The sequence below is a fragment of the Lacerta agilis genome, chromosome 7 (assembly GCF_009819535.1).
Source record: "Lacerta agilis isolate rLacAgi1 chromosome 7, rLacAgi1.pri, whole genome shotgun sequence".
NCBI lineage: Eukaryota > Metazoa > Chordata > Lepidosauria > Squamata > Lacertidae > Lacerta > Lacerta agilis.
The window spans coordinates 79,052,770-79,078,326 of record NC_046318.1 but is presented as its reverse complement, the minus strand read 5'-3'; the positions used below and the strand labels follow the sequence as shown (position 1 = coordinate 79,078,326).

At 43.7% G+C, this 25,557-nt stretch overlaps 1 protein-coding gene across 2 annotated transcripts in view; it reads left to right on the top strand.

Moving 5' to 3' along the window:
• The window catches only part of FAM135B (family with sequence similarity 135 member B), a 159,962-nt gene that overhangs the window by 96,699 nt on the left and 37,706 nt on the right, over positions 1 to 25,557 (top strand). For both annotated transcript variants that reach the window (XM_033155893.1, XM_033155894.1), the window contains exons 5-7: positions 104 to 174; positions 4,131 to 4,304; positions 6,227 to 6,353. In XM_033155893.1, the coding sequence (XP_033011784.1) occupies positions 104 to 174; positions 4,131 to 4,304; positions 6,227 to 6,353 (372 nt within the window). The remainder of the gene's footprint in view (positions 1 to 103; positions 175 to 4,130; positions 4,305 to 6,226; positions 6,354 to 25,557) is intronic.

Sequence of the window (25,557 nt, the reverse complement as noted above, 5' to 3'; positions counted from 1 at the left end):
GCATTTCAGCACATTGTTTCTCAGAACACACACACAGACAATTTCCTATGTGTTGTGAGGCCTTGCTTGTAATGACACTTCACTTTTTCAATAACCTCTACAGGTGGAAGAGGCACTAAGAGAAGCAGACTTTCAACTCAAGCTGGACTTGCATTTTACGGACAGTGAGCAACAGTGAGCACTTTTTGCTTTCCTAAGCCAAATTGATCATTGTGGATTCTGATGCAAACTGGCCCAAATAAGGGCTAACCCACACATAGAAATGTAGCTGTTCTTTGAATTTCCTATGAACATTGCCGCTCTGTTATTAGCTAAAAACAAACCAATAAACAAAAAACATGCATATGGTGACCATGACATCCGCTCTGTGTGATCTGCCTTGTAGCTGCAGTCAATGATTTCAGCTCAGCTGAGGCAACAGTTCCCCAGCAGTGATTTCAGCTTGTGGAGGCTACATCCCTAGCCTAGCATCCCACTTTCATCACTAGTGGGTTCCCATGAGACAAGACACTAGTGGGTTCCCATGAGGCAAGACACAGTGATAATAGCAAGAACCTTTATTGAACTAACAGAACTGGACAACAGGGGCAAAACAACTGCATATATACATAGCCAACGTGATTGGCTATCTAAACTTCCAACCTGCAAATCATGACTCAGAGTTTAAGGGCCAATGGCAGAGGCCCAAATCCTGAAATGTTCTGTGATTGGATATCATATATCGAATCCGAACACAGGAACTCAGAATCCTTAGTCCAGACACAAACCACTGAATACATAACACGAAGATATGGTTTTTTTAAAAAAATGTTTTGAGATAAACTACGTTTAGACATTGACATTTTGTGATAAAAGATATTCAGAATATTATTTAAAAGTGAGTTTTCATGATTTAATTCATTTTTTTAAAAAAATCACGTGAAAACAGCAAATAAATAGACTGCTAAGTCAATTGCCAGTGCCATCTAGTATTGGGGTCACCAACGTGTCACCCAAGGTCTTCCTTGGCACCTACATGTCCTCTGAAATCAGGCTTGGAAGAAGCAAATAGAGTAAGTGAGAGTGTTGTGGAATTTCTGAGATGCTTGTGGCAGCTTCTATGGCTTGCAATTGTACCTTCAGCTCCAAAACTTTGGCAGCTCCAGATCTCAATAGCTATTTCCCGCACCGTTCATCTAAACCTTCCTCTTTTACAGAGCGAGCCTAAGCCTCTTCACTGAGAAGTTCCCTAGAATTCATCCCTAGTAAGTAGGGTTGCATCCCTAGACTTCCAAAAGTGAATCTTCCCTACAGAGGGTATGCGTCCTTTAGTGCTGCTATGTCCATCCATGGTCCAGATAGATTTTAGGACATGGAATCACACGGGCAAAAACATTTCCACTTCCCTAAATTGAAGGTAGATTTCTTCCCCCTCCCCACTGGAAACTATGGGTGAAAGTGGGTGGTATTCTACCCCACTCCTATTCCTGGGCTCCCCAATTATTGATGGTTTTTACTGTTATTTCTTAATTATTGTGTTTTCTGGTTTAAAATGTATTCCGTTTACACATTGCTCTTATATAGTATTTTATTGTGCTGGTTTCCTATTTGAGGTTTTATGTGCTGACTTTTTGTAACACCTTTTGTAGCTTTATTTCCATATTTTTATTTTGGTTTCTGCCCGATGCCTAGAGAATTTATTTTATGAGGAATCTCATAAATACACTAAAGAGATAATATTGCTTGAAGCTGCCTTAGAAGGCAGAGTTGTTGTTTATTTATTTATCTTTTTAAGTCACTTTGTGTTGCTCTGGGTTAAGACAAAGAAACTAACTCGTAATGATGATGATGATGGTTTGATTCAAGCAATCATGTCTGGTACATGTAGTTTTCCCAAGGATTACAGAATGTATCAACTATTATCTTACTGGGCTATCTTGGGGAAATAGAATTTACCGAAGCTCCCTGCACCATGCATGCTATGATGGTAATAATCTTTGCTTCTAACATTATGTTCTGCTGCCACTGTCAGAGGCATTCTGTCTCCGAATACCAGTTGCTGTAATCACAGGTGGACAGAGAGTTGTTCCACTCATGTTAAGCTTGCAGGCTTCTTACAGGCATTTTTTTTTGCCACTATGAACACAGGATGCTAGACTAGATGGGCCTTGGTTGGATCCAGCAAACTCATCTCATGTTAAATCCCTTATGGGTGCAAATCTGGGCTACCCAACACCGACTGGTGTCAAAGGTTTCCACGGTGCCACAAGTCGAACATTTGTCAATGGACCGCAGAGATTTTTTAAAAAGTCCATGAGTGAAATATCTGTACCTGATGTTCCATAAAATCCCTCTTTAGAAGCTTCAGCAGACTTTTCAAAAGTCACGTTTTGAACTTTGAACTTCACACCCCCAATTTAACATTTCTATTAGACTCTTCAGGTAGGAATAAGAGGGAAGATTCCAAAAGTGAGAACAGGATCATAAATGAAATGGGCCATTGGTCTGATCCAGTAAGACTCTCCTTACCTTCTTTATTGTTTTATTATTTTTTTAAGATGAGGAAATATGAGCTTCTGTGACATCACTAGTACCAAATGAATGGGTGACTAGGGAATATATATATATATTTTCCCACTGGGCACTCAGATGTTTAGCCACACATTCTCTTTAACAGCACGGACATGGGAATAAAACGGATTGTCCTTTTTTGTCCTAGCTCTTCCTTCACGTCTTACATAGGCTTCTCGTAAGTCTTAATGACTTGTGTCAGTAGCTTCTCCCAAAATGACAAAAGCAGGTTTAAGTGCAATAGCTGACTTCTTCTTCTTCTTCTTTTATTTAAAGGATCTGTGAATGGTGCAATGCAAGTCACTTTGGGTTTTTCCCAGCAATGTCATAATATTGACACTGCTGCTACAAGTACAATTAAGAGCTAAGCACCAGCCTTGTAAATGCTCCTCGTTGCCAAGAGAATTGCTGCCAAGTGATAAAAAATTCCACTCACGCCATTGTCTCTGGGGCTGCAACAATGCGGCAGATTGAGCCAGGAGAAGGCTCTTCTCAATTAGCTACCAGGCTAAGTCGAAGGTGGTAATATGAAGCCCTGTACAGTTTGGCATCGAGATACCTTGAAGACCTTATAGGCCCAACCAATCACTGTGCTCCGTAGGAGAGAGCCTCCTGCGGGTACCATCTCATCAGAAAGTCCATTCCACCCAGTGTGAGAACAGGGCTTTTATCGTGGTGGCACCTATGGTTTGGAACAACCACTCTCTCCAGTGCATGTCAGGAAGCTGTCATCTCTGTTGATTTGTATTGCATATTTTTTTTAAAAAAAATGAGTTTTGTTTTATTGCTTGTGCATTTACTGCCCGGGGCTCCATTGGGAGGAAGCAGGTTATTAAACAAACAAACAAACAAATGCAATTGTTTTAACTGTTTTTCCCCCTATATGTATTTGTTTGAATGGTGTTTTATATGCAATTGTTTTAACATTTTGTAGATAGACAGACAGATAGATAGATATGTGTCAGGATCTTCCCCAGTGCTGCTCATGAGTAACAACAGAGCCTCTTTTGAAAACTGAAGCTATTTATTAAACATAGCTATTTACAAGTGGAGATAGTCAAAAACATGACCGTTCAATCACTATCAGAATCTGGAAGTACATTCCTTCGTCTTCCCGCCCAACACCAGATTTTCGGCACCCTGAAACGATGTCTCCTGGGTCCTCTAGCCCTCCTGCGTGGTGCCTGTGTTGGAAGCTGTGAGCTTCTGTCTGATGTTGTCTGGCTGGTGGTGCTGGGTCTTTCAGCAATGTCACGGAGCCCTTGCTCCACTCCCTCCTTTGGAGACAATTCCTGGGATAGGCTGGAGGAGGAGGAGGAGGTGTCCCTTTGCAAAAGGGGCTCGGGTTCCCTATAACTTCATGAGCTTTCTTGCCTTGAAGAGCGGCTCTCCCTGCCCTGCTCCTGAGCAGGGCTTCCTCTCTCCCTCTCCTCGTGAGTAGCTGGGCTACTCCTGACAATATGCAACAGTGTTTTATATACTTTTTTATCCCTTTGAGAAGGCAATTTGAGATCCTTCATACAAAGCTGTCCATAAATGAAATAGTTATTAACAACGACGGCCGTTGCTTCTCCTTCCAGGTTGAGAGATGTCACGTCAATCCCCATGATCAGCAGCCGCACTTTGGGGCTCCACTTCCACCCGGGGCGAGGGCTGCATCATCATGTGCCCGTCATGTTTGACTACTTCCACCTTTCGGCCATCTCTGTTACACTGCACGCCTCTCTGGTGGCTCTGCACCAGCCCCTGATCAGGTGAGAGAAACAGGGTTCTTGTTGTTTTCATTTTCTGTATGTGTATTTCATGATGTTTGCTATGAGAGGTCAATTGTTCATATCTCGTGTTATGTACTGAGCTTGGATCCTAGAACAATAGGCAGGTAGGAACCTAGAAGGCAGCAACCTGATTGGTCTGCAGGAGCAGCCCAATCCAGCTCCAGGAGGAAGTGACTCAGCAACCTGATTGGCCTGCAGGATTAGCCCAATCAGGCTCCAGGAGGAAGTGACTCAGCAACCTGATTGGCCTGCAGAAACAGTCCAACCAGGCTCCAGGAGGGGAGTTGAATCAGCCAATCACATGGGACCCATTGTGAAAGTAATGTATATAAATAGCCAGAGGTTTTGGGGGAAAGCACTCACTCACTGTTTACCATGAGCTGAAATAAAGAGCATGAAATCAACACTCAACTCCGAGTATATTTCATCTCATTTGCTTTTTTTAAAAAAATGCATACATAAAATAAAAACAGCAACAAAACAACTAAAATTACAGAGACTTGGCAGAGTTATTATGATTATTTATTAAATTTGTATACCCTGCATACAGGCAGCCCTATGCATAATGTGTTGCAGTAATCTAACCACAGTTGCTGACCAAGATCACATGACCCGGAAAAACTGTCTGTGGACAAACATCAGCTCCTTCGGCTAGTAAAGCGAGATGAGCACCGCAACCCCGGAGTCATTTGCAACTGGATTTAACTGTCAGGGGTCCTTTACCTTTACCTTATGTGGTGATGGCACTATCCAGACTGGGAAATGGACAGTGCTCTGTCCTATTTTAGGGTTGCCATGTTTCCAGAAGTAAAATTCAAAAGTTGTTGAGATATTATTATTATTATTATTATTATTATTATTATTATTATTATTATTATTATTAAAAGCAATCAACCTCAAAATCCCAGACACTATTTTCACTGGTTATATCCTGGACATATCCAGGAAATTCCAGACATATAGCAAACCCATCTTATTTAAGTCCAGTAGTGGGATGTGGCTTTACCAAGCATTTTGCCACCCTATGGAGGAGGCCCACAAAGAAGGACCTTAGATGACTGCAGGGTTCAGGTCAGTTCACATGGGAGGTTCTTCTGAGGTCCAGCTCAAGGCATTTTGTAGCCTAGGGCGAAGGAGAATATGATGTCCCCTCCCTCCTGTGCACAGAATCTTGACAGGGATAACTCTTACTTCCACACTAATCATGTAAGAACCATCCTCCACAAAGAGGAGCAGGCTAGCTTAGGGGCCATGTAACACACTCCTGGCTGCTGGTCCCTATCCTTAGCACACACTGCCTGAGGCAGTGGCTTTACCCTGTCTATTGGTAGGGCTGGTAAAAAATAAATAAAATTAAAGCAGATCCTGCAAGCCTCAAGTCTGCCTGCCTCTGATTTAGTGTTTCCCTGTTGTCTCTTGCCTGCGCGCACGCAGACTTGTTGTTCTTAATATTTGATCTAGATCTAGCCTCTCCCCCCAATTTGTAACCGCTGTCTCTTGTCTTACCCTGAGCAAAGAGGGAGAATAGTAATCTCTTTGTTTCTTTCTGAACTCCTTGAAAATGCTTAACAATTGCAGCATGCTGTTGATGACAAACAGAGAAGAAAAGCCTACCTATTCCAGGAAAACTTGTTTGCTGCTACTGATCCTGTTAGTGGAGAATTTTTAACAAGCTTTGAAAAAAACCCTGAAGGCTTCCCAGAGCACCGCCGGACGAGATGAACCTTTGCTATGTCTCCCAACTCTTCAAGAGCTTGTCGTTGCAAAATAGCAACACGGGGATATTTTTTTTAAAAAATGTATTTTTATTGCAGAGGAAAGGATAGGTGAGAAAACTTTGAAACGTGCAATATTGTTGTTCCATATAGATATAGGTATTCCATTTTTTCTTCTTCGTTTAGCTTTGCCCGTCCAGGGAAGGGCTCGTGGCTTGGTAAAAACAGCTTGGAAACAGGACCAGAACTGACGGGGATGTCGCTGGAAAACCTGGTGTTTGGAGCCGGCTACTGCAAACCTGTTGCTTCTGAGGTAGGGGACAGTTTTTGTTTGTGGTGACATCAGATGCACAGTTTTAAGGGATGGAGATGGGCCTTCCTCAGGCAGGATCACCAGGCTGGTAAGAGAGAGGTGAGTTTATATTATCCATACTCCCACCGATCAAGTCTGTGGTGACTTTTGCCCACTGGGAATGGAAGTGCAGAAAGCAAGGAGAATATCTGCAGGTGGAGGCAGAGACAACTGCTTCTAGGCTTGCCCGCACACACACCCCTCCTTCTCTGCTGATTTCCATAAGGGCAACATTGAGGTTACGGAATGTGGGAATGTTTAGGGATGCAGGAGATGATATATTGTTTATTCCAACTTGAGTTAACAAGTCCCAGAACTTAGCAGAGTTTTCATTCCCCTTTTAAACACACACAGCGGATAGCTTGCTCAGACTCGCTAGAGCCTCTATAATAATTGTCCTGGTATTTTCCCCTTTTAATCCCTCTCAAAATAAGACACTACACAGTCTTCTATAAAAGCATAAAAAAGTTTACTTACATAGATCATCCTGTTCACAATAAGATCCCAGAAGGCAGACCTTTAGCTTAGAAAATAGTATACATGTGGAGACTATCTTCATATGGGAGAAAGCCCCTTTGGAAGCCAAGAGAGCATCTTTGCCTTAACTAGATGTTGCTCGATTGAGCAGCTGATCCAAAAGAGGAGAAAGATGGTGGCCAGCCTGTGGTTTTGTTTACCTGCCCAGGTGAGGCCACACCCATCTCCAGTTACACAGAGGAGGTTTGTCTCAGCCCAGGAGAACAGGAAATTCCGGCTGGAGGACTGAGACAACCTTCATGTCCACTCTAGCGATGTTGTACTTGACTGCTCTCGTGTTTCACATCCCACACGGAAGAGGAAACTGGCCTTCTAAGGCAGCGAACGGTTTACAAAATCCTTCCCTTGTCACCATTTTGTCAAAAAGGACTGGTGATGCCAATTGCTACCTGAGGAAACAACAGGGGTATTAATATATTCCTAGTCATGCTTCTTAAACTCCTACTCTGTTGGGATTGTGTTGTCGATCCCGTCTGTTATACAAAGTGCTCACCCCTTAACCTTTAAGGAGTGAAACCCTCCACAGAGGAGCAGATCTGAGACGCCGGTTGCTCAAATCCCAAGAGGCTAGTAGAAGAAACAGAGCGTGCAGATACTTTATTTACCTTGCCTTTAGTTCTGACTAGCAAGGGAAAAGGCAGCATTTTATGAAGCAAAATACTCTTCCTGTGTCATCAGAACAGTGGTGCTGTTTTGAACAGTGACAGCATTCTAGGGTGGAAAAATTCCTCCAAATATGAATATAGAATCCCAGAATTGTAGAACTGGAAGGGACCTGGAGGTTTAACCCCCAGTTAGGTGTTCCCTTATCGCCTCTTTTCCTGTCTTGGCTACAGCTCCCTCCTTGCATCCTTTAGTCGAGCGGTCAGTAACCTAAGGCCCATGGGCCACAAGCAGCCCATGAGGGTTGTTTAACTGGCCCATGGACCCCCCGCGCTAAACCTGCCAATGGGAAGCTGTGCCCGCCTCCTCCACACCAGAAGGAGCGCCAGAAATAGTATTTGTGCATTTGTGCGCGTGCAGACACTCCAGCCCACCGTGGAATCTGTGGGACCGTGAACTGGGCCAAGCCACAAAATAATAATAATAATAATAATAATAATAATAATAATAATAATAATAGTGTTGTTGTTTAGTCGTTTAGTCATGTCCGACTCTTCGTGACCCCATGGATCAGAGCACGCCAGGCACTCCTGTATTCCACTGTCTGCCGCAGTTTGGTCAGACTCATGTTGGTATTATTATTATTATTATTATTATTAATAATAATAATTTGTACCCAGCCCATCTGGATGAGTTTCCCCAGCCACTCTGGGCAGCTCCCAATCGAGTGTTAAAAACAATACAGCATTAAATATTAAAAACTTCCCCAAACAAAAACTTTTCCGATCCCTGCTTTAATCTGTTATCACCAGATTGGGCACTGCTTTCCCTTTATGTGAAAACAGAGGCAAAGTAGGAGCTGCGTGGTTCCATCTTGTCTTCGTCGTAGCATTTCTTTGGCTTCTTCATGCAGCGGTCCTGCTACTTGCTTGGTCTTCCTGTTGCTTCAAACATAGCTGAAGAACAGGTCGGCTACGCCAGATCAATTTTGATTTCCCCCAATTTCCATTGCTTATTTGTTTGATTTCCTTTCAAGCCCACAGCTGAGAGCGCTCCAGCGATGATCTGTTTTGCTTTTCAGCTTGCTGAGACAGTGTCGATTACAGAGATAATTGAGATAATGAGCTTGTTTATCAACAGTAGATAGCTTGCTTGGTTAATGTTTATTGCTGCGTTTCTTTCCCCATTTTGTGAGCTTAGGAGAAAGTGGTGCTAAATGCAACTTGCTGACTTTGGAGATAACAGTGCAGGGAGAGTCAATGTGGAAGAGAAGTCCATGCAGCCCATGATTTAAAGCGAGCTGTCCAAATTCTCAGTTCCCTGCCTTATATGTGGGTTGGAAATCAATGAACACTTGGGGGTTGTCACCAACTAAGTTCTACTCAAAATAGACCCAACAAAATTAATTGACCTAATTTAATCATATTCATTAATTACATTGGGTCTACTCTGAGTAGAACAGGCACCGGACACTACCCTCAGATTGCGCACTTCTCTGAATTTTGTGACGCATACGAAATTATATATATTAATGGGTTTGCGAAGCCACACAACCAAGCTGAATGGGATGGGGACCCAGCCTAAATTCTCCCCTCTCTGCTCCCTCCACTGCCACTTCCCCAGAATGCTCCTTTTTTGGGGGGGAGTTACAGCCATAATTGGCTGAGCCCAGCTGAGCTTGGATGAGAAATTTACGCTGGCATATTCAGCTGCATTGGTCTTGGGGAATTAACGCCAGCTGAGCATGCCTGAGCTGGGAATCAGTTGGTTGAGCCAGAGAACCTGCAGCATCCATTATATTGTAAGTCGTCCGGTGATCCTCGGGTGAAGGTCGGTATGTTGTTGTTGTTGTTCAGTCATTTAGTCGTGCCCGACTCTTCGTGACCCCATGGACCAGAGCACGCCAGGCACGCCTATCCTTCACTGCCTCCCACAGTTTGGCCAAACTCATGTTAGTAGCTTTGAGAACACTGTCCAACCATCTCATCCTCTGTCGTCCCCTTCTCCTTGTGCCCTCCATCTTTCCCAACATCAGGGTCTTTTCTAGGGAGTCTTCTCTTCTCATGAAGGTCGGTATAGAAATTTAATAAACAAATAATAAAACCAATAATCATAAACTGCTCATCTTACCAAACGATTGCCTCCAACATGTTTTATATGATTACCACCTAAAATTCTGAACCGCATTCCCATCCTCTCTTTTTTTTTAAGAAAGAATAATGGGAAATGTAGCTTATTCCTCACAGAGCCCCCCCCCCCTAACAAACTACAGGTCCTTTGGAAGGATGTACTTCAAATGCGCTTTAAATCTATGGCGTGTAGGAAGCCTGAGATGCATTACTCATTCTGCATCACAAAGCTTTTTATTTTAACACCCTCTGTTGTGTTTTAGGTCAGTTGAGGGTAATGTGCTTGAACAAGCTTCAATTTATCTGTAGAACATTCTACGGGCACTTTGTCATAAACATGCGCTACGGCTGATGCTTAGATGCATATTTGGGCCATCTATTTCCGAACAGAGCATATTTTTGACATTATTACTGGGCAGCCTGGATGCTGGTGCATCTGCCTCAGACTGTGTAGGAAGAGCTTATGGCTTACCATGAGGAAGAACATCCCTTGACCAGGTAAGGAACAATGACACAGTTGGAATGTTTCAGACATTCTCCTTCTCCAAATTTCCTTGTGTAATTTTGAGTGCCTGTGGGTTGTTGTTGTTGTTGTTGTTCAGTCGTGTCCGACTCTTCGTGGCCCCATGGACCAAAGCACGCCAGGCACCCCTATCCTCCATTGCCTCCTGCAGTTTGGCCAAACTCATGCCAGTCACTTCAAGAACACTGTCCAACCATCTCATCCTCTGACATCCCCTTCTCCTTGTGCCCTCCATCTTTCCCAACATCGGGGTCTTTTCCAGGGAGTCTTCTCTTCTCATGAGCTGGCCAAAGTCTTGGAGCCTCAACTTTAGGATCTGTCCTTCTAGTGAGCACTCAGGGCTGATTTCTTTAAGGATGGATAAGTTTGATCTTTTTGCAGTCCATGGGACTCTCAAGAGTCTCCTCCAGCACCATAATTCAAAAGCATCAATTCTTTGGCGATCAGCCTTCTTTATGGTCCACCTCTCACTTCCATACATCACTACTTGGAAAACCATAGCTTTAACTATACGGACCTTTGTCGGCAAGGTGATGTCTCTGCTTTTTAAGATGCTGTCTAGGTTTGTCATTGCTTTCCTCCCAAGAAGCAGACGTCTTTCAATTTCGTGACTGCTGTCACCATCTGCAGTGATCATGGAGCCCAAGAAAGTAAAATCTCTCACTGCCTCCATTTCTTCCCCTTCTATTTGCCAGGAGGTGATGGGACCAGTGGCCATGATCGTAGTTTTTTTTTTTTTTATGTTGAGCTTCAGACCATATTTTGCACTCTCCTCTTTCACCCTCATTAAAAGGTTCTTTAATTCCTCCTCACTTTCTGCCATCAAGGTTGTGTCATCAGCATATCTGAGGTTGTTGATATTTCTTCCGGCAATCTTAATTCCAGTTTGGGATTCATCCAGTCCAGCCTTTCGCATGATGAATTCTGCATATAAGTTAAATAAGCAGGGAGACAATATACAGCCTTGTCATACTCCTACTTCAGACATTCTCCTTCTCCACATTTCTTTGTGTAATTTTGAGTGCCTGTGGGTACCTTTACCTTTACTCTTCCACACTACACAAAACAGATGGCACACTTTCGCCACTGATAAATGTCCTCTGAAGTTTTCTCTCCCAGTCATCCAGCTGATTCCAGGATGCTGGTACAAATGTCTCTGGTGATTTGACCAGCTTGATATTTGAGAAGGAGAAAGTCCTCGCTGCTGTCTTCATTTGCGAACGGAGACGGGTTTCAATCAACCCTCCTCCTCTTGCTTCCCCTGCTTTGATTCTGCACAAGGGAGCTTGGTGCGCTGCTGTTTTTGACGAGACGTCAAAGGTTCTTTGTTCAGGACTCCTGACTTCTCGCTGTGCAGAATAATTAAATGTCAGGAGCAGAAGGTTGTACCAGTCCAATTTCCCTAGCTCTTGCAAAGTGACATGCAGGACACAGGTTTTATTATTTTATTTTAATTTTGAGTGTGCGCTTTCTGCTTTTCTGGCTTACTGCCCATCAAGATACTTCTAATTCATGCGGAGGCTTTTAAAAAAAATGAGGAAATGGCTTTAGGTGGTCCTTCCTTCCCCTTTTCAAATGGCATTGAACATTTTTATCCTCACAAAGTATAGGCTAGGCACTTGCACTTCAAGAGAGATGAAGCTGGCTTGGCAATTTATCTTAGCGGGATTTCAATTTCAGTCAAATAGCCCCACAGAGTATGCATTTGTGAGCTTGATTTATCCCCGCAGCTTCTGAAGGTGGCAAAGTGAGTCAGACTGTTTTGCATGCCATTCTGAGTGGTTAAAAAAGAGGGAAAGGTTAGATTGGCAAGTCATTTTCCACAGGTAGATGACGATGGCGGTGATTTACCAATAAATAAATATTATTTTGGGGTACAAGCCTATGACAAGATGAGTAAGGAAGAGCAGCTCAGGCTGTAGCAGATCTCTGGCTTAGATGACTGGTGCCCAGCTCAGCAGACATTAAACCCTCAACCCCAGTTTAGCCAAATATATGTTGGCATAATTTGCACGTTGTGGCTCTGCCAGCTGAGACCAGGCTGGGGTAAATCCCCAAAAAGAGTCATTCTGGGGGTATGGCATCAGAGATGGAGGACTTAGGCTGGATTCTAATCCCATGTAGCTCAGTCTCATGACCTGGAAACCTGACATAGAAGACTTTTTCAAGGGCTTGTTTTCCTTCTGCTAGGCTTAGGCAGAGCAGCAGCAGCCTGACGGCTGAACGGTATTTGACCCGGGTGTAAATTTATGCCACAGAGGGACGCGAGTGGTGCTGTGGTCTAAACCACTGAGCCTAGGGCTTGCCGATCAGAAAGTCGGTGGTTCGAATCCCTGCAATGGGGTGAGCTCCCATTGCTCGGTCCCACCTCCTGCCCACCTAGCAGTTAGCAGTTTGATAGCACGTCAAAGTGCAAGTAGATAAATAGGTACCACTCCGGCGGGAACGTAAACAGCGTTTCCATGTGCTGCTCTGGTTTGCCAGAAATGGCTGGCCATATGACCCAGAAGCTGTGGGTGGACAAACACCAGCTCCCTTGGCCAGTAAAGCGAGATGAGCGCCACAACCCCAGAGTCGTCCGCGACTGTACTTAACGGTCAGGGGTACCTTTACCTAACGTACATAGGCCTGCTTCACACCAGCTTCTTCTGCATATAATTACCCCCTTACTGATTTATCATTTGCACCCCTTTTCAGGAAAAGAGGGGCCAGAACACTGAAATGCCCCTAATCTCATAATTCTTAATCTGGACTTCTAAAATGTCCTATACATTGGGCCTGCACTTGAACACTTTGGGGGATTTGTCACTGTAGGAGAGTGGAAGTGAGGCTGAACTCTAAAATGATTGCAAAAGGAAGTACTGTTGTTATTGTTTGAGACAGCAATCAAACAAGCACAAAAAACCCAGCAAACTGAAAGGGGCTAATGTCTAGTTTGATGTCTAGCTTTCGTTCCTAATTATTACTGCAAATGGCTGAGAAGGAAGAGTCAGTTGACACTGTGATATCTCTATTTCCACAATATATATATTTCAGCCTCTAATGCTAACCCTATGAATTCCCTTTCCTGTATCAGCTGCATTAACACAAGCCGATAATAGAATCGTAGAATTGCCATCTTGTCCAACCTCGTGCAGTGCAGGAACTACAGCTAAATGCTAACACCCACCATCCTACGTCCCAAGTCTAAGTTTGGGCGCAAGACATGATCAATAATTGTTTGTTTTAGTGACATTGTTATATAGCTTTCATGGGGGATGAAAGGGCCTCATCCTTTCTGCTTAAAAGGGAAATTAAGGAACAGCCCTCCCCCTTCCTGAAAGCAATGTAATCATGTCACTAAAACAAACAGTGAGGTAGAATTTAAAATCATGTGTCTAACTAGGTTATTAACTGCCATTAACTTTACTGAGTTAAGAGCTTAGGCACATGCATTATATGTGCAATTATACATAGACTGCATTCTAAATTAGAACGATTGAAATTCCAGGGATGTGTGTGTAGATATGAAATGCTTTTAACTCTTTCTTTGACCAGAACCAAAAAGTTCAGCTTTAAAAACTTTTAGGTCAGGTAGGAATTGATCGGTTTTGTTCCTCCAAAACTCCAGAGTAGATTGTGGGTTCTTTAGTACTCCTCAGGTATGCCCAGGGAGGTCCGTCAGCCAAGAAGAGGTGAAGATTTCTGGCTCAGAAACTAACAGCCCAATATTCTCCCTGGTGCCACTAAATGAACAGCCTTCTCATTAGGGCGGTCCATTAAAAAAAAAAATCTTTAAAAAATGCCTGCTCCAAAGGTCTTATCTTACTACACTAGGATTATATAGCTATATCTGAAATTTCAGGCATATCAGTTAATATCTTGACCCTGCTCCACTGTATTGCAATTTCAGCCTTCACGACAGGAAAACGGCCAAGTGTACAGCTATTTTCATGGAGGAGGGTCAAGATATTAACTGATACGCATGAAATTTCAGAAATAGCTATATAGTCCCTAGTGTATGTAGTAAGATAAAACCTTTGGAGCAGGCATTTTCAAAAAAAGTTTTTTTTTTTTTTTTTTTTTTAAATGAACCGCCCTAAAGGTAAAGGTAAAGGTACCCCTGACCATTAGGTCCAGTCGCAGACGACTCTGGGGTTGCATGCTCATCTCGCTTTATAGGCCGACGGAGCCGGTGATCGTCTGCAGAAAGTTTCCAAGTCATGTGGCCAGCATGACTAAGCCGCTTCTGGAGAACCAGAGCAGCGCACAGAAATGCCATTTACCTTCCCACTGGAGCGGTACCTATTTATTTACTTGCACTTTGATGTGCTTTCAAACTGCTAGGTTGGCAGGAGCAGGGACCGAGCAACGGGAGCTCACCCTGTCGCGGGGATTCGAACCACCGACCTTCTGATCAGCAAGCCCTAGGCTCTGTGGTTTAGACCACAGTGCCACCCACGTCCCTTTCCCCCAAGCCTATAGGAAGCCCACAAACAGGACCTGAGTGCATCAATACTCTTCCCATTTGTGAATCCCAGAATTCAGAGGCATAGTGTCTCTGGCACAGCATAATGACCTACCAAATAATGGCAAACTGCTCCACGATTCATAACATTTCATTGTCCTTGCCTGTAAATTGCTTCAAGGCTGGAGGGTGAACTATGAATAATACAGGAGGTGCCTGCAGGAGCAAAGAAGCAAAAATCAGGGAGAGAATGGGATATTTATGCTAATCTCCCCCAGTTATTCAGACGTTCTTTGATGCACAGCAGTGAATTGCAGCAAATGAGAGCTGTTTGCTTTTTAAAGCAACTTGCCGAACCAAAGTTTGGAATACTTGTGATTGCTGGTTCAAAAGGCAGAAGGAGGGAGAAGAGCTTGAAGAAACATTTCGCTCTACTTGTGTTTCCCAAGCAGCAAAGTGTAGATTGCAACCACTATCCAAATCCAGACCCTGTGTACAACCCACCTAGGATGGCCAGATGTCAGGGACTGACTGAGGAGGAGAGGTGGAAGCTGCCAGACCAAGAGCATCCCAGAGAAAGCATAGAAGGACAAGATTTTGATCCTGAGTTCTGGTGGTGGGAAGCTGGTCACACACACACCCAGAGGAAGGAAAGAGCTGGGAAGTACTGGAGGCTGGGAGCTTGAAGGATGATGAAGAGGAGGAAAGAGGCAGCTGCCCCAGCAGAGACAGGAACCAGACTTGGCCATTCTACCACAGGACCACTCTGACAGCTTCTCTGTTGATAGCCTGCAAGACAACCTCCCAGAACAAGGTGTAAATTGCATATATATATATATATATATATATATATATATATATATATATATTAGAAAGAATTTATTGATTTTCCAAATAAACAAAAAAGACATAACACATCATAGCAACCACAAATACAATAAGAACAAAGAAGAAGAAAAAAGAAAAAAAGAAGAAAAGGAGAGGAAAAAGAAAGAAATGAAAATAAAAAATAAAAATAAAAAATACAAACCTACATACATACCTACACCTAAACAGGAACATCAATTCTTCATATAATTATTAATATCTTGTTTCTAATCTAATTTGGGGACTTCCCCCATTTCTCTCCTATGTTTCCAATTCAAATTTACTTTAATAACATTCTTATTCTAAAAATTTAAATCTTTAATTTTCAAACTATCTACCCATTATTTCTTAATATATATAACTTCATATCATGTAAATTCTTAATACCAAAAAATAACTTCATCGTATAAAATAACTTCTTATATCAAATCTTTCCTCCTTATTTTACTGAAACTGCTGCTGTACCTATACAGATCAGGTATTTCTTCACGAAACAAATTCATAATATGCTAAACACGCTGACTTCGGGGTACCATGGTGAGCCATCCTATCAAGTTTTTACAAAACCTTTATCCTACCCCTCTTCTACCCATTTTCCAAAACCAACCCGGGCTCAACCACCAATCCTCTCCCAGGTCTTTTCCAATTTCCTCGCCCAAAATGTCCTCTTTTTCTTTTTGTCCAAAAGTACCATCCTCCTTGTTCCTTGCAGGGATCCTCCGGAAATACCACACGTCACCTTCAAGCGTCTCCATTTCCAGATTGCAGTCTTTATTTAATTGTAATTCCCACCGTCTTTTTCCCTTCATTCCTGGGCTCACACCCCAAGAATCGGATTTAACATATTTCGGTCCGACCCTGGGTCTCCCACCCCCAAAGGGTCTTTCCCTTTCATGGAGTTGCGCTGTCACTGTCTCTTGCTTTTCCAGCATTCCCTCAAGTTCCCTTGCAGTATTTTCTTCCAGATTGTCCCAGTCTTTAAAAATCTTCTCCGTTCCAACAAACTCTCCATCAATACTTTGGTTCCACAGTTCCAATTTCCGATTCAGAAGTTCTAACTTCAGTAAGAAAGTCTTTTGTCCTAGGGTTGTACCCGGATCCAACAACAACTTAAAAACGAAACCAAGCATGGTAGAAGTAGGCAGGAAATGACAAAGTTCAGTACTTTTCCATCTTCAGATCAGTAATTTCAGCCGCCATTTTCCCCCTTAATCAGGGTGCCGCAATTATAATCCAAAAGCTTTAAAGAAGGTATACCTCCCTTATCTTAGTTCTCTTAGTTCTCCCCCCGCGGGGATTTTCCATTCATAGCAAGGCTCTAATGAAACAATGTATCAGTTAACACAGTAGCAGTTAGAAACGTTGTTATTTCTTCCGATCGACAGGGGAGAGGAATGGGCTTCCTTTTAACATTCCTCCTGAAAGCCAGATGTCAAAATTAGGTTCAAATCCTCCCCGTACTTGCAGCTTGCGGGGTTCTTCTTTAGAATCAAGGGGGGTCGAGAGAAGGGGGCAGCACATTTAGGGCCAGCTGGAGTGCCCTGACCGCGGGACGCTCCTCCCGCGGCTTACCGGAGCCCGCTGCGCGGTAGCGGAGCTCCCAACCCCCGAAGAGGCCAGGGTCGCCTCACAGCCGAGGCAACCCACGACTGCCAGCAATGGCGATCTCGCCGGAAGTCTCTAAATTGCATATTTTTGAACAGAGAGCCGGGCAGAAACAGAGAGGGTCCTTGAGGCTCACCATAGAGTAGACAGAGGGAGAGTCCTGACACAGAGGGATAGGGAGTGAAGGAGGAGGTACAAGCTAGACTGGGCAACTGCTTCTTCTAGACAGGAACAACCTTTGAAGTCTCCATGTGTTCTGTGTTCTGCTTCCTTAATCAAGAAACTAAATGTAAGTTAAGCGGTATTTCTCTGACTTTCTCTGATCTGCAAACGACTTGCTTTCCTTGTCAGCTCCCTGACACCAAGCTGCACTTTGGATATTTGTGTTAGGGTTTTGTGTAGCCTCTGCTGCTTCAGCTTAGTTATTGTGATTAGTATAAATCACATGAGTGTCTGAGAGAGAGTGTGAGAACGGAAGACTGTCTTATCTCTTCCGCCTAATTGTTATTGTAAGTTGGTTTCACTTCTGCTGTGTCGCAGTTTGCTTCTTGTTCTGCCAGAGCTTGGAGAACACAGACGTGGAAATGGATTCTCTGTATATAGACTGTAAATAAACGTAGTTTAGATCCACAGATGTTTCCTTCTTCTTGCTGCATGATGCTAGAAGACTTGTGTTCTCTTCTCATAAGAGAAGGGTCACACTCTGGAGTGAAGGGACATGCCAGCCAGAGAGGGCCTCCTGGGAGACGCTCAGGGGTCTTGGAGTTTGCCGTCTCCGAGCGAGTGTCATTCCCAATAATTTGTATCACAGCTTTAAAAAGGAGCAGGGTGGAGTAACTGTGACTGCTGCATAGGCAAAGGACCATAGCTCAGTGGTAGAGCATCTGTTTTACATGTTTAAAAATCAGCAGAGACAACCTCTGGTGTCAAGGAGTTCCACAGGACAGGGGCTACCACACTAAAAGCTTGGCCCCTGGTAAAGGCCAGCCTCATTGCCATGTGTGGGACCACCACCAGTGCCCCACCAGAAGACCTCAGGTGGGGCATATGGAATCAGGAAGTCCTTAAGGTACTTTTAGCCAAAGTTGTTCCAGGCTTTGTGAATTTACACAAGAACCTTGACCCTGTCATGATCAGAAGTTGATCACCAGTGCAGTAATCCCATTCAGGGCATTTTAAGGGATGGTGCATCTAACAGCAGACCAGGAGATTGGCGGAGACAATCCCTTCCCACACAATTGCTTGTGATTCATTGGAGTTGAGGCTGGAAGCCACAGCTGTCTTCTAGATTGAAAGAAACCAATAAAGGCGTCCGTGAGGAAATGTCAGATTGACTGTAAAGCAAATAAAGCTGGAAAGGTTGGAGTCATTGATCACTCTCAGGTGACAGGGTGGTATTTCCTCTCCGGCGATGGCTTGACACTTTGTATAAGTTTACTCTTCTCATCCTCTGCACATTTACTCATCTTCTGCAGCCATTGTTTTCATTTCCCCTCCTTTTCCATGGAAAAACAGTGTGACCTGAAATGTTGTGCAGCTGGCTTGATTGCATAGCGCTGCTCTCCTCCACAGAGGGTCTCTGGAGTGGGTCTCTGGAGTGGATACAGTGGGTGGACGTTGTTTTGTAGCCTGACAGAATGCTCTGTCCCTCACGGATCTTTTGCAGGAAGATATGTGAAAATGTCTCCTGAGAGTTGCAGCTCTTTGCAAGAATTGACACCTGAGCTGAATCTGTGGCTCTAGGGAGGTAGCTTCAACCTCCCTGTCTCACCCAACAATGGATGCTGCAGAGTGTGAATTCACAGCACAGGTTATGTGACCGAACAACATCAGGATGCTCTCTTTGGGATGAGCAAATCTGCCTCCATTTCTGTTCATTGTTTTGCCTTCTTGAATGCTGGAATTTAAGGGAGGCACAAATATCTCAGTTCTTATTCCTAATTCAGTGGTACCTTGGTTCTCAAACTTAATCCGTTCCGGAGGTCCGTTGCAAAACCAAAGCGTTCCAAAACCAAGGCGCGCTTTCCCCTAAAAATTGATGCAAAATGGATTAATCCATTCCAGACTTTTAAAAACGACCCCTAAAAGAGCAACTTAGCATGAACTTTACTATCTAACGAGACTATTGATCCATAAAATGAAAGCAATAAACAATGTACTGCAGTCACACAATCGACCGATCAGTAGCTGAACTGGGTTCCACACAGTCACAAAAACAAAACAAAAATGCAAAATAAATAGCAAAAAGAGACAGATCTCAGCGTAACACTCAAAACGGAAGTTTTATAAAATAATAACTTGGAGTTGTTGTTGTTGTTGTTGTTGTTGTTGTTGTTGTTGTTGTTACCTTACTCTAGTATGTGCATTTTGGCTGGAGAACTGCATTGCAAAATGCCAAGAAATGTGAATGCCAAAATATGGCTGTGTTTCAGTTCGCCTATAGTTTCAGGAGGTTTAAATTAAGTAGGTCCACTTTTAAATTCAAACTGAATTTCCTTCCCCGCCCCTATGCAGAATTTTGGCTTCAGCACCATTGAAAACTCATTATTTTGCCTCCTTTTGCAAAGCAACACCGTGCTGGGAGCTCTGGCGAGAACCAATTATTACAGTCCTTCTTCCCTCCTTCTCTTTATTCTGCTGCTTCAGAAGCTGTCAAATAATGAAGATGTGCCATGATGTGATGGTCCCCACTTGCATAGAGAAGAGACCAATTTTGTTTACTAGCTGGAGAAAGTGTTCCGAACTCCTAATTAAGCGGAAAGCACCGACGCTGCTTTGGAGATGTTCCTGCCACATTCATAGTGTTCAGATGGAACAAGTGGGAAAATTACGTGGGGTGTATGTGATGCAGTGTTACATGAAAGTACCATATATATTTTTCATGTATAACACCCCCCTGTTTAAGATGCCCCCTTTTTTGGGGGGGACTCCCAAAAGAGATTGCCCAGAGTTGCTGAACTTTGCGGGAAGGATTGCCCATCGTTGTTGAGCTTTTGGGGAGGGGGTAGAGTTGCTGAGCTTTTTTTTAGGGGGAATTGCCAAAAATCGGTCACCCCCATGCCCTACGCTGCCACTTGCATGCATCGTTTATCCCCTCGCAGGCAGAGGCTGCCAGTCACACGCCCAATTGCAACAGCGACAGCCAATCAACACCAGCCCTTCCTGCAGCCACCAATACCACGCCCAATAGCTGCAGACAATCTCTGGCTCGCGGCAGCAACCGATCCCACGCCCCCACTATGCACTTTCCGTGTATAAGACGACCCCCCAGTTTTTAACATTAGTATTCTTTTAAAAAAAATCCCCTCGTCTTATACGCAGAAAAGTACGGTAACTCATTCCACTGGTGAAATGTTTTGCACCAGTGGAACGTTGGTGCACAAGAGGATGCATAAACAGGATGCGGTAACTTTTTTTCTGCTAGTGCAACAGTTGTGTTGGATTATGTTGTGCAACATTAAAACTCACCCATCCGCTACTGCAAGATCCACTTTTTATTTTTATTTTTATTTTTACAGACACCCTTGCGTTAGCAGGTGGAGAATGTTGGATCTGTGTTACTGATCATATGTGGAGCTGTGGGGAGGTTTTTTTTTGAAGGTCAAGTTGATCAAGGTCCTTTAAAAAAGCTCCCAAAATGAGCAGCCAAGTCATGGGCTGCATATTCAAGCCAGCATGGAAATTCAGACCATCCCCCACCCTCCGCCACTAACCACCTATGTCATAGTTCTTACTGAATTATTGAGGGCTGGTTATGTGGGGTTGCCATATTTTGAAGAGCAAAATGGAGGATACATTGGCCGACTTCTACTTTTAACTGTGGATCACTATGACGACTCTCACTTTAAATATCCCTACTATATGTAGGCTATAGAAGCTGTCATATATTGCTGGTAGCCTTGTTCTTAACCTTCAGCAACAAAATAATAATAATAATAATAATAATAATAATAATAATACACATTGCTCTCTCACTTGCCATGTAAAAGTATTGGGGCTCATATTCACATCTTTGTGAACATAAGTACGCACAGAACAATTTATTAAACTATTAGCATGTACGTTCCATTCATGAAAAATGGTGAGGGGTGGGAGAGTGATGCGAGGAACTTTTAAAATTGGTTTTTTTTTTTTTTTTATTCTTGGATTATTGTAAAAAAAAAAATATCCCAGACATTTTGCCAAATTTTAAAAATCCATCTGATCAGAAATTTTAATTCTGAAAAAGAGGATGTGTCTAGGAATAAAAGAGGACATATGGCAAACCAAGAATTTCTTCCCAGATGCATTTCATTGAGTACGGGTGTGATCCCGTGCACAATAATTTTTGGATAAAGATGGTGTAAGTTTAGCTCGTGTAGAGTTACACCAGATCTAAACCCTGTTCAGCAGCAGGGCTGGTTAGTGGCCATTGATAGCCATTGATAGCCCCAGAGTGGCTGGGGAAACCCATCCAGATTGGCACGGTATAAAGAAATGTTAGTATTATTATTATTATTATTATTATTATTATTATTATTATTATTAGTTATTCCTCCTCTGGTCACTGCTACGAATACACAACCTGACTGTCTTCAGGCAGTGTGGTCATCTGCAAGGGATTCCTACATGGTGGAGTTGAAGTTGCCAGCCTTCATGCCACATTCGCAGACACCTTTGTAACCCAGAGTTGGTCTGCCAATAGGCCTGGTGCCAGAAGCCAGCTCCCCATAGAGCACATCCTTGGGGATCCTGCCATGGGGCAAACTAAGGCTAACTGACACCCAGGGCACGGCAAACTGCCAGCTACACACGACATATGCATGGCATCGCTGCATAGGGTGCATGTGCGGCATCGCTACGCACGCCGCATACGCCATATGTGGGGACGCACACATGCGCTGTACATAGCGCTTTGCCACTGGTGCTGCTTGAGCGCTGTATGGACAGTGGCAGGATCCTCTGCTCATGGCTGCTATGGCAGCAGAGGGATCCTCCGCTTGTAGCTGTAGCAGCAGCAGAGGAATCCCACTGTCGTCTGTACGGCGCTCGAGTGGCGCCGGTGGCAAACCACTACATGCAGCTCATGTGCGGTGTCACTATGTGCAGTGCATGTGTGTGACACCACACATGCATTGCGCGTAGCGGTTTTCTGCCTGTGCCACTCGAGCGCCGTGCGGACGGTGGCAGGATCCTCTGCTCGTGGCTGCAGCCGTGAATGGAGGATCTTCCACATGCGGCTGTGGTGGCCCGATGGCTGCTCACAACGCTGGGCCCGGGGGCAGCAGGGCAAGCACACCATGGGGTACCTTCTTGTCACACACACCCCCAGACATGGCTCCCCCACCCCCTTGTGATGCCACTGATCCTGCCTTCTTCCATTCTGTGGACATGACCAAGGCAGTGTTGTTCAGTGTGAAGGGCACTTTGTCCATTCTGTATCTTCCAGGACTCAACTTCATTGGATGCCCATGAGATCTAGAATTATGAGAGAGGCAATAAAACTCTCTATCCACTTTCTTCCACACAAAGCATATTTTTGTCACCTGCCCAAACCGTCTGTCTTAAGAAGCATTGTGTACCTCAGGGTGTGTTCCTGCAGAGGAGGAGGTCAACAGCATTGACGAGAGACCTTCCTCAGGACATTACACCCAAGGAAAGCAAGAGTACACTCTGAAATATGGTATTGTGAATAGACACTTCTTCCTAATTATTTCTTTTAATAGCTCTTTCAAAATTGCTTCTGTTGGGAGTAAGTAATTTGCCTCATTTGAGCATAGCACCGCCACTTTATTCCTCTGTTACTAGTCATTTTACAGCGTTCTTGTAATGACCTGTCACATTATAGAAAAGTAGTAATAATCAATAAACGCAGGACAGGTTGGTAATTAAAATGATGCAATGCACACATTGAAAGTTCATTTGTGATTCTATAATGGTGCTGTTCCAAGGTGCTTTGTGCATGTTTTATGATAAACAATTGGGAAAGACATTAATTGTCGGTGTGCTCCTTGTAGTCAGGCTGTACATTTCTTAATTTGTAAGTAGGGGAGGGGGGAGAGGTCTGGATGTAACTCTGCTCTGAATGGCTCAGTGAAAAAGGAGATTGGACAAATTGAAGGAGGAGAAAGCTATCAGTGGCTAATAGTCATTATGGCTAAGCTCTGCCTCCACAGTAATGCTCTAAATACCAGTTGCTGGAAGACACAGGAGGAGAGAGAGAGCTCTTGTGCTCGAATCCTGCTTGCGGGTTTCACACAGGCATCTGGATGGCTGCTGTGAGACTAGATGGGCCATTGGCCTGATCCAGCAGGGTCTTCGTATGTACTTATGAAAACTCATACAAACGTTACTGCTCCTTTCCTGGCAGATCTCTCCTTTTGTGGTTCAACCGATTCCTGAAATTCCAATCCGGACTGTGACTCACACTATGCCAGGTTGAAATAATTTATGCCACACTGACATTTTCTTGCTAATATTCAAGGAGGTTTATGTATCCGGTGTAGCGATAGCATGTAAATGCAGTGCCATTCGCATTCTAATGTGATCCTGCCCGTTTCTTGCTTCCCAAAACGATACGTGAACCGAAGGGCAACTGTGCTTCAAAATTCACACTTCTCTGAATTTTGTGATGTAGCTCTCCGTCCCAAGCATATGTAGAAATAATAATAATAATAATAATAATAATAATAATAATAATAATAATAATAATAATAGAAGGAGGAGGAGGAAATGTTCAGAGAAATCCATACATGAGTGAAAATACCACACAAAAGTGTCTTGTATTACAGGGAGCTGCTTTCAAAATTTTGTGTATTAGGAAAAAAACAAGCACTGGTAAATTTTGTTGGCCCAGAGTGAAACAGAGTGTCTGAGTGTCTGAAGATTAACAGTCCTTTGAAATCAAAGTGTTTGATGGCACTTTAATTCAAAATTCAAATTTGAAAGCTTGGCTAACGAATAAAAGGTTTTCAACTAGTGCTATGCTGAAATCACGTTCAAAAATTATCAAAGGGGAGAGGAATCTCAGTGAAAGTCTCACAAAGGGGTAACGTTTTTTTTTTTGTTTGTTTTTTTGTTTGTTTTTTGCTGGACTCGGCTTATTTTGAGGTGACTGATTCTACAAATCATTGCCCTACAGCCTTCCTGGCTTCACACACTTCAGTGAAATCCCGGGGGGGGGGGGGAGAGAGAGAGAGAGAGAGAGAGAGAGAGAGACCACGAGTCAATGCCTCTCATAATACTTTTGCAGGTCAGAAAGTGCGGGCAGTCAGGGAAACTGACCAGTGCTGGATAAATAATGGGAGAGATTCAATGTTGCATTAATGTTCCATTAGTGCAATAATTTCTACTTGCCCAATGGGATCATCTCCCCCTTTTCCCACTCCCTACACCCCCAGAGCCCATTTTGCCAGGTGAGGGGGCACACCATGGGAGGAGGAGAAGGGGAAGTTCCTAAGGCACTAGTGGAAGTCCTTGTGTGTGTGTCTGCTAGCAGGACCATTTATCTAAATCCAGCCCATTCACTGGAAAGAAAAAACAACACTGTGCTTCACCACCTTGCAGTGTTAACAATTTTTTTTTACAAAATGGGTCCTGAGAATGACTCAGAACAATGAAAATGTCTTTCACAGGTGCAGAAAGCATTCAAAAAACTGGAGGATGGGTTTCAGAAAAGCACAAGTTTTCACTGCTGTGAAATAACGCTTCCCCCATTCCGTTCCTCTGTTGTTTATTATCTTGTTTCACAGCATTTTGAACTGAGACAGGCTGCAAACATATCCTTTAAAATGTTGCCTTGTTTTGCAACCATGCTGCATTAAGTTTGAAAATTAGGCGGTGTTGTGAATTGATTACTTTCAAAACAAAATGTGGCATTTGGTTGCCGTCGTGGCTTTGCTAAACAATCCGAGGGTGGAATACCACCTCCTTGCAGCGTGATAAATACAGCAAGAAGGAAGGGGGAAAAATGCCATGTAGGAATTGTGTCTTTGCTGCAATTCTCTCTCTCTTTACACATTGCTACACAAGATGCACTGACACATGCATGTACACACAAGTGCGTACAGCTCTGGGCTGTAGGGGAACGTCTTAGTTTGAGACGGAAGTTAGCATAGTAGTGTTTTATTAAATCACGAATGATTGAGATATAAAGAGAGGGATTGTTTTGCTCCTATTGCAAGATCACCAAAACGTTGGCAGTTCAGGATGGATGAGGGACAAGATGCTCCAGTAGTGGCTCTCTGGGTGAAGTAGATCCCTTATACAAGTTTCCTGGCACAAGGGTTACTGGATTGCTGTTGCTTACAGGGTTGGGCAGACGGTAGGGAGGTCATCACAGTCACCCTTAGAGAGCCAGTGTGATGTAGTGGTTAAGAGTGGTAGACTCGTAATCTGGTGAACCGGGTTCGCGTCCCCACTCCTCCACATGCAGCTACTGGTTGACCTTGGGCTAGTCACACTTCTTTGAAGTCT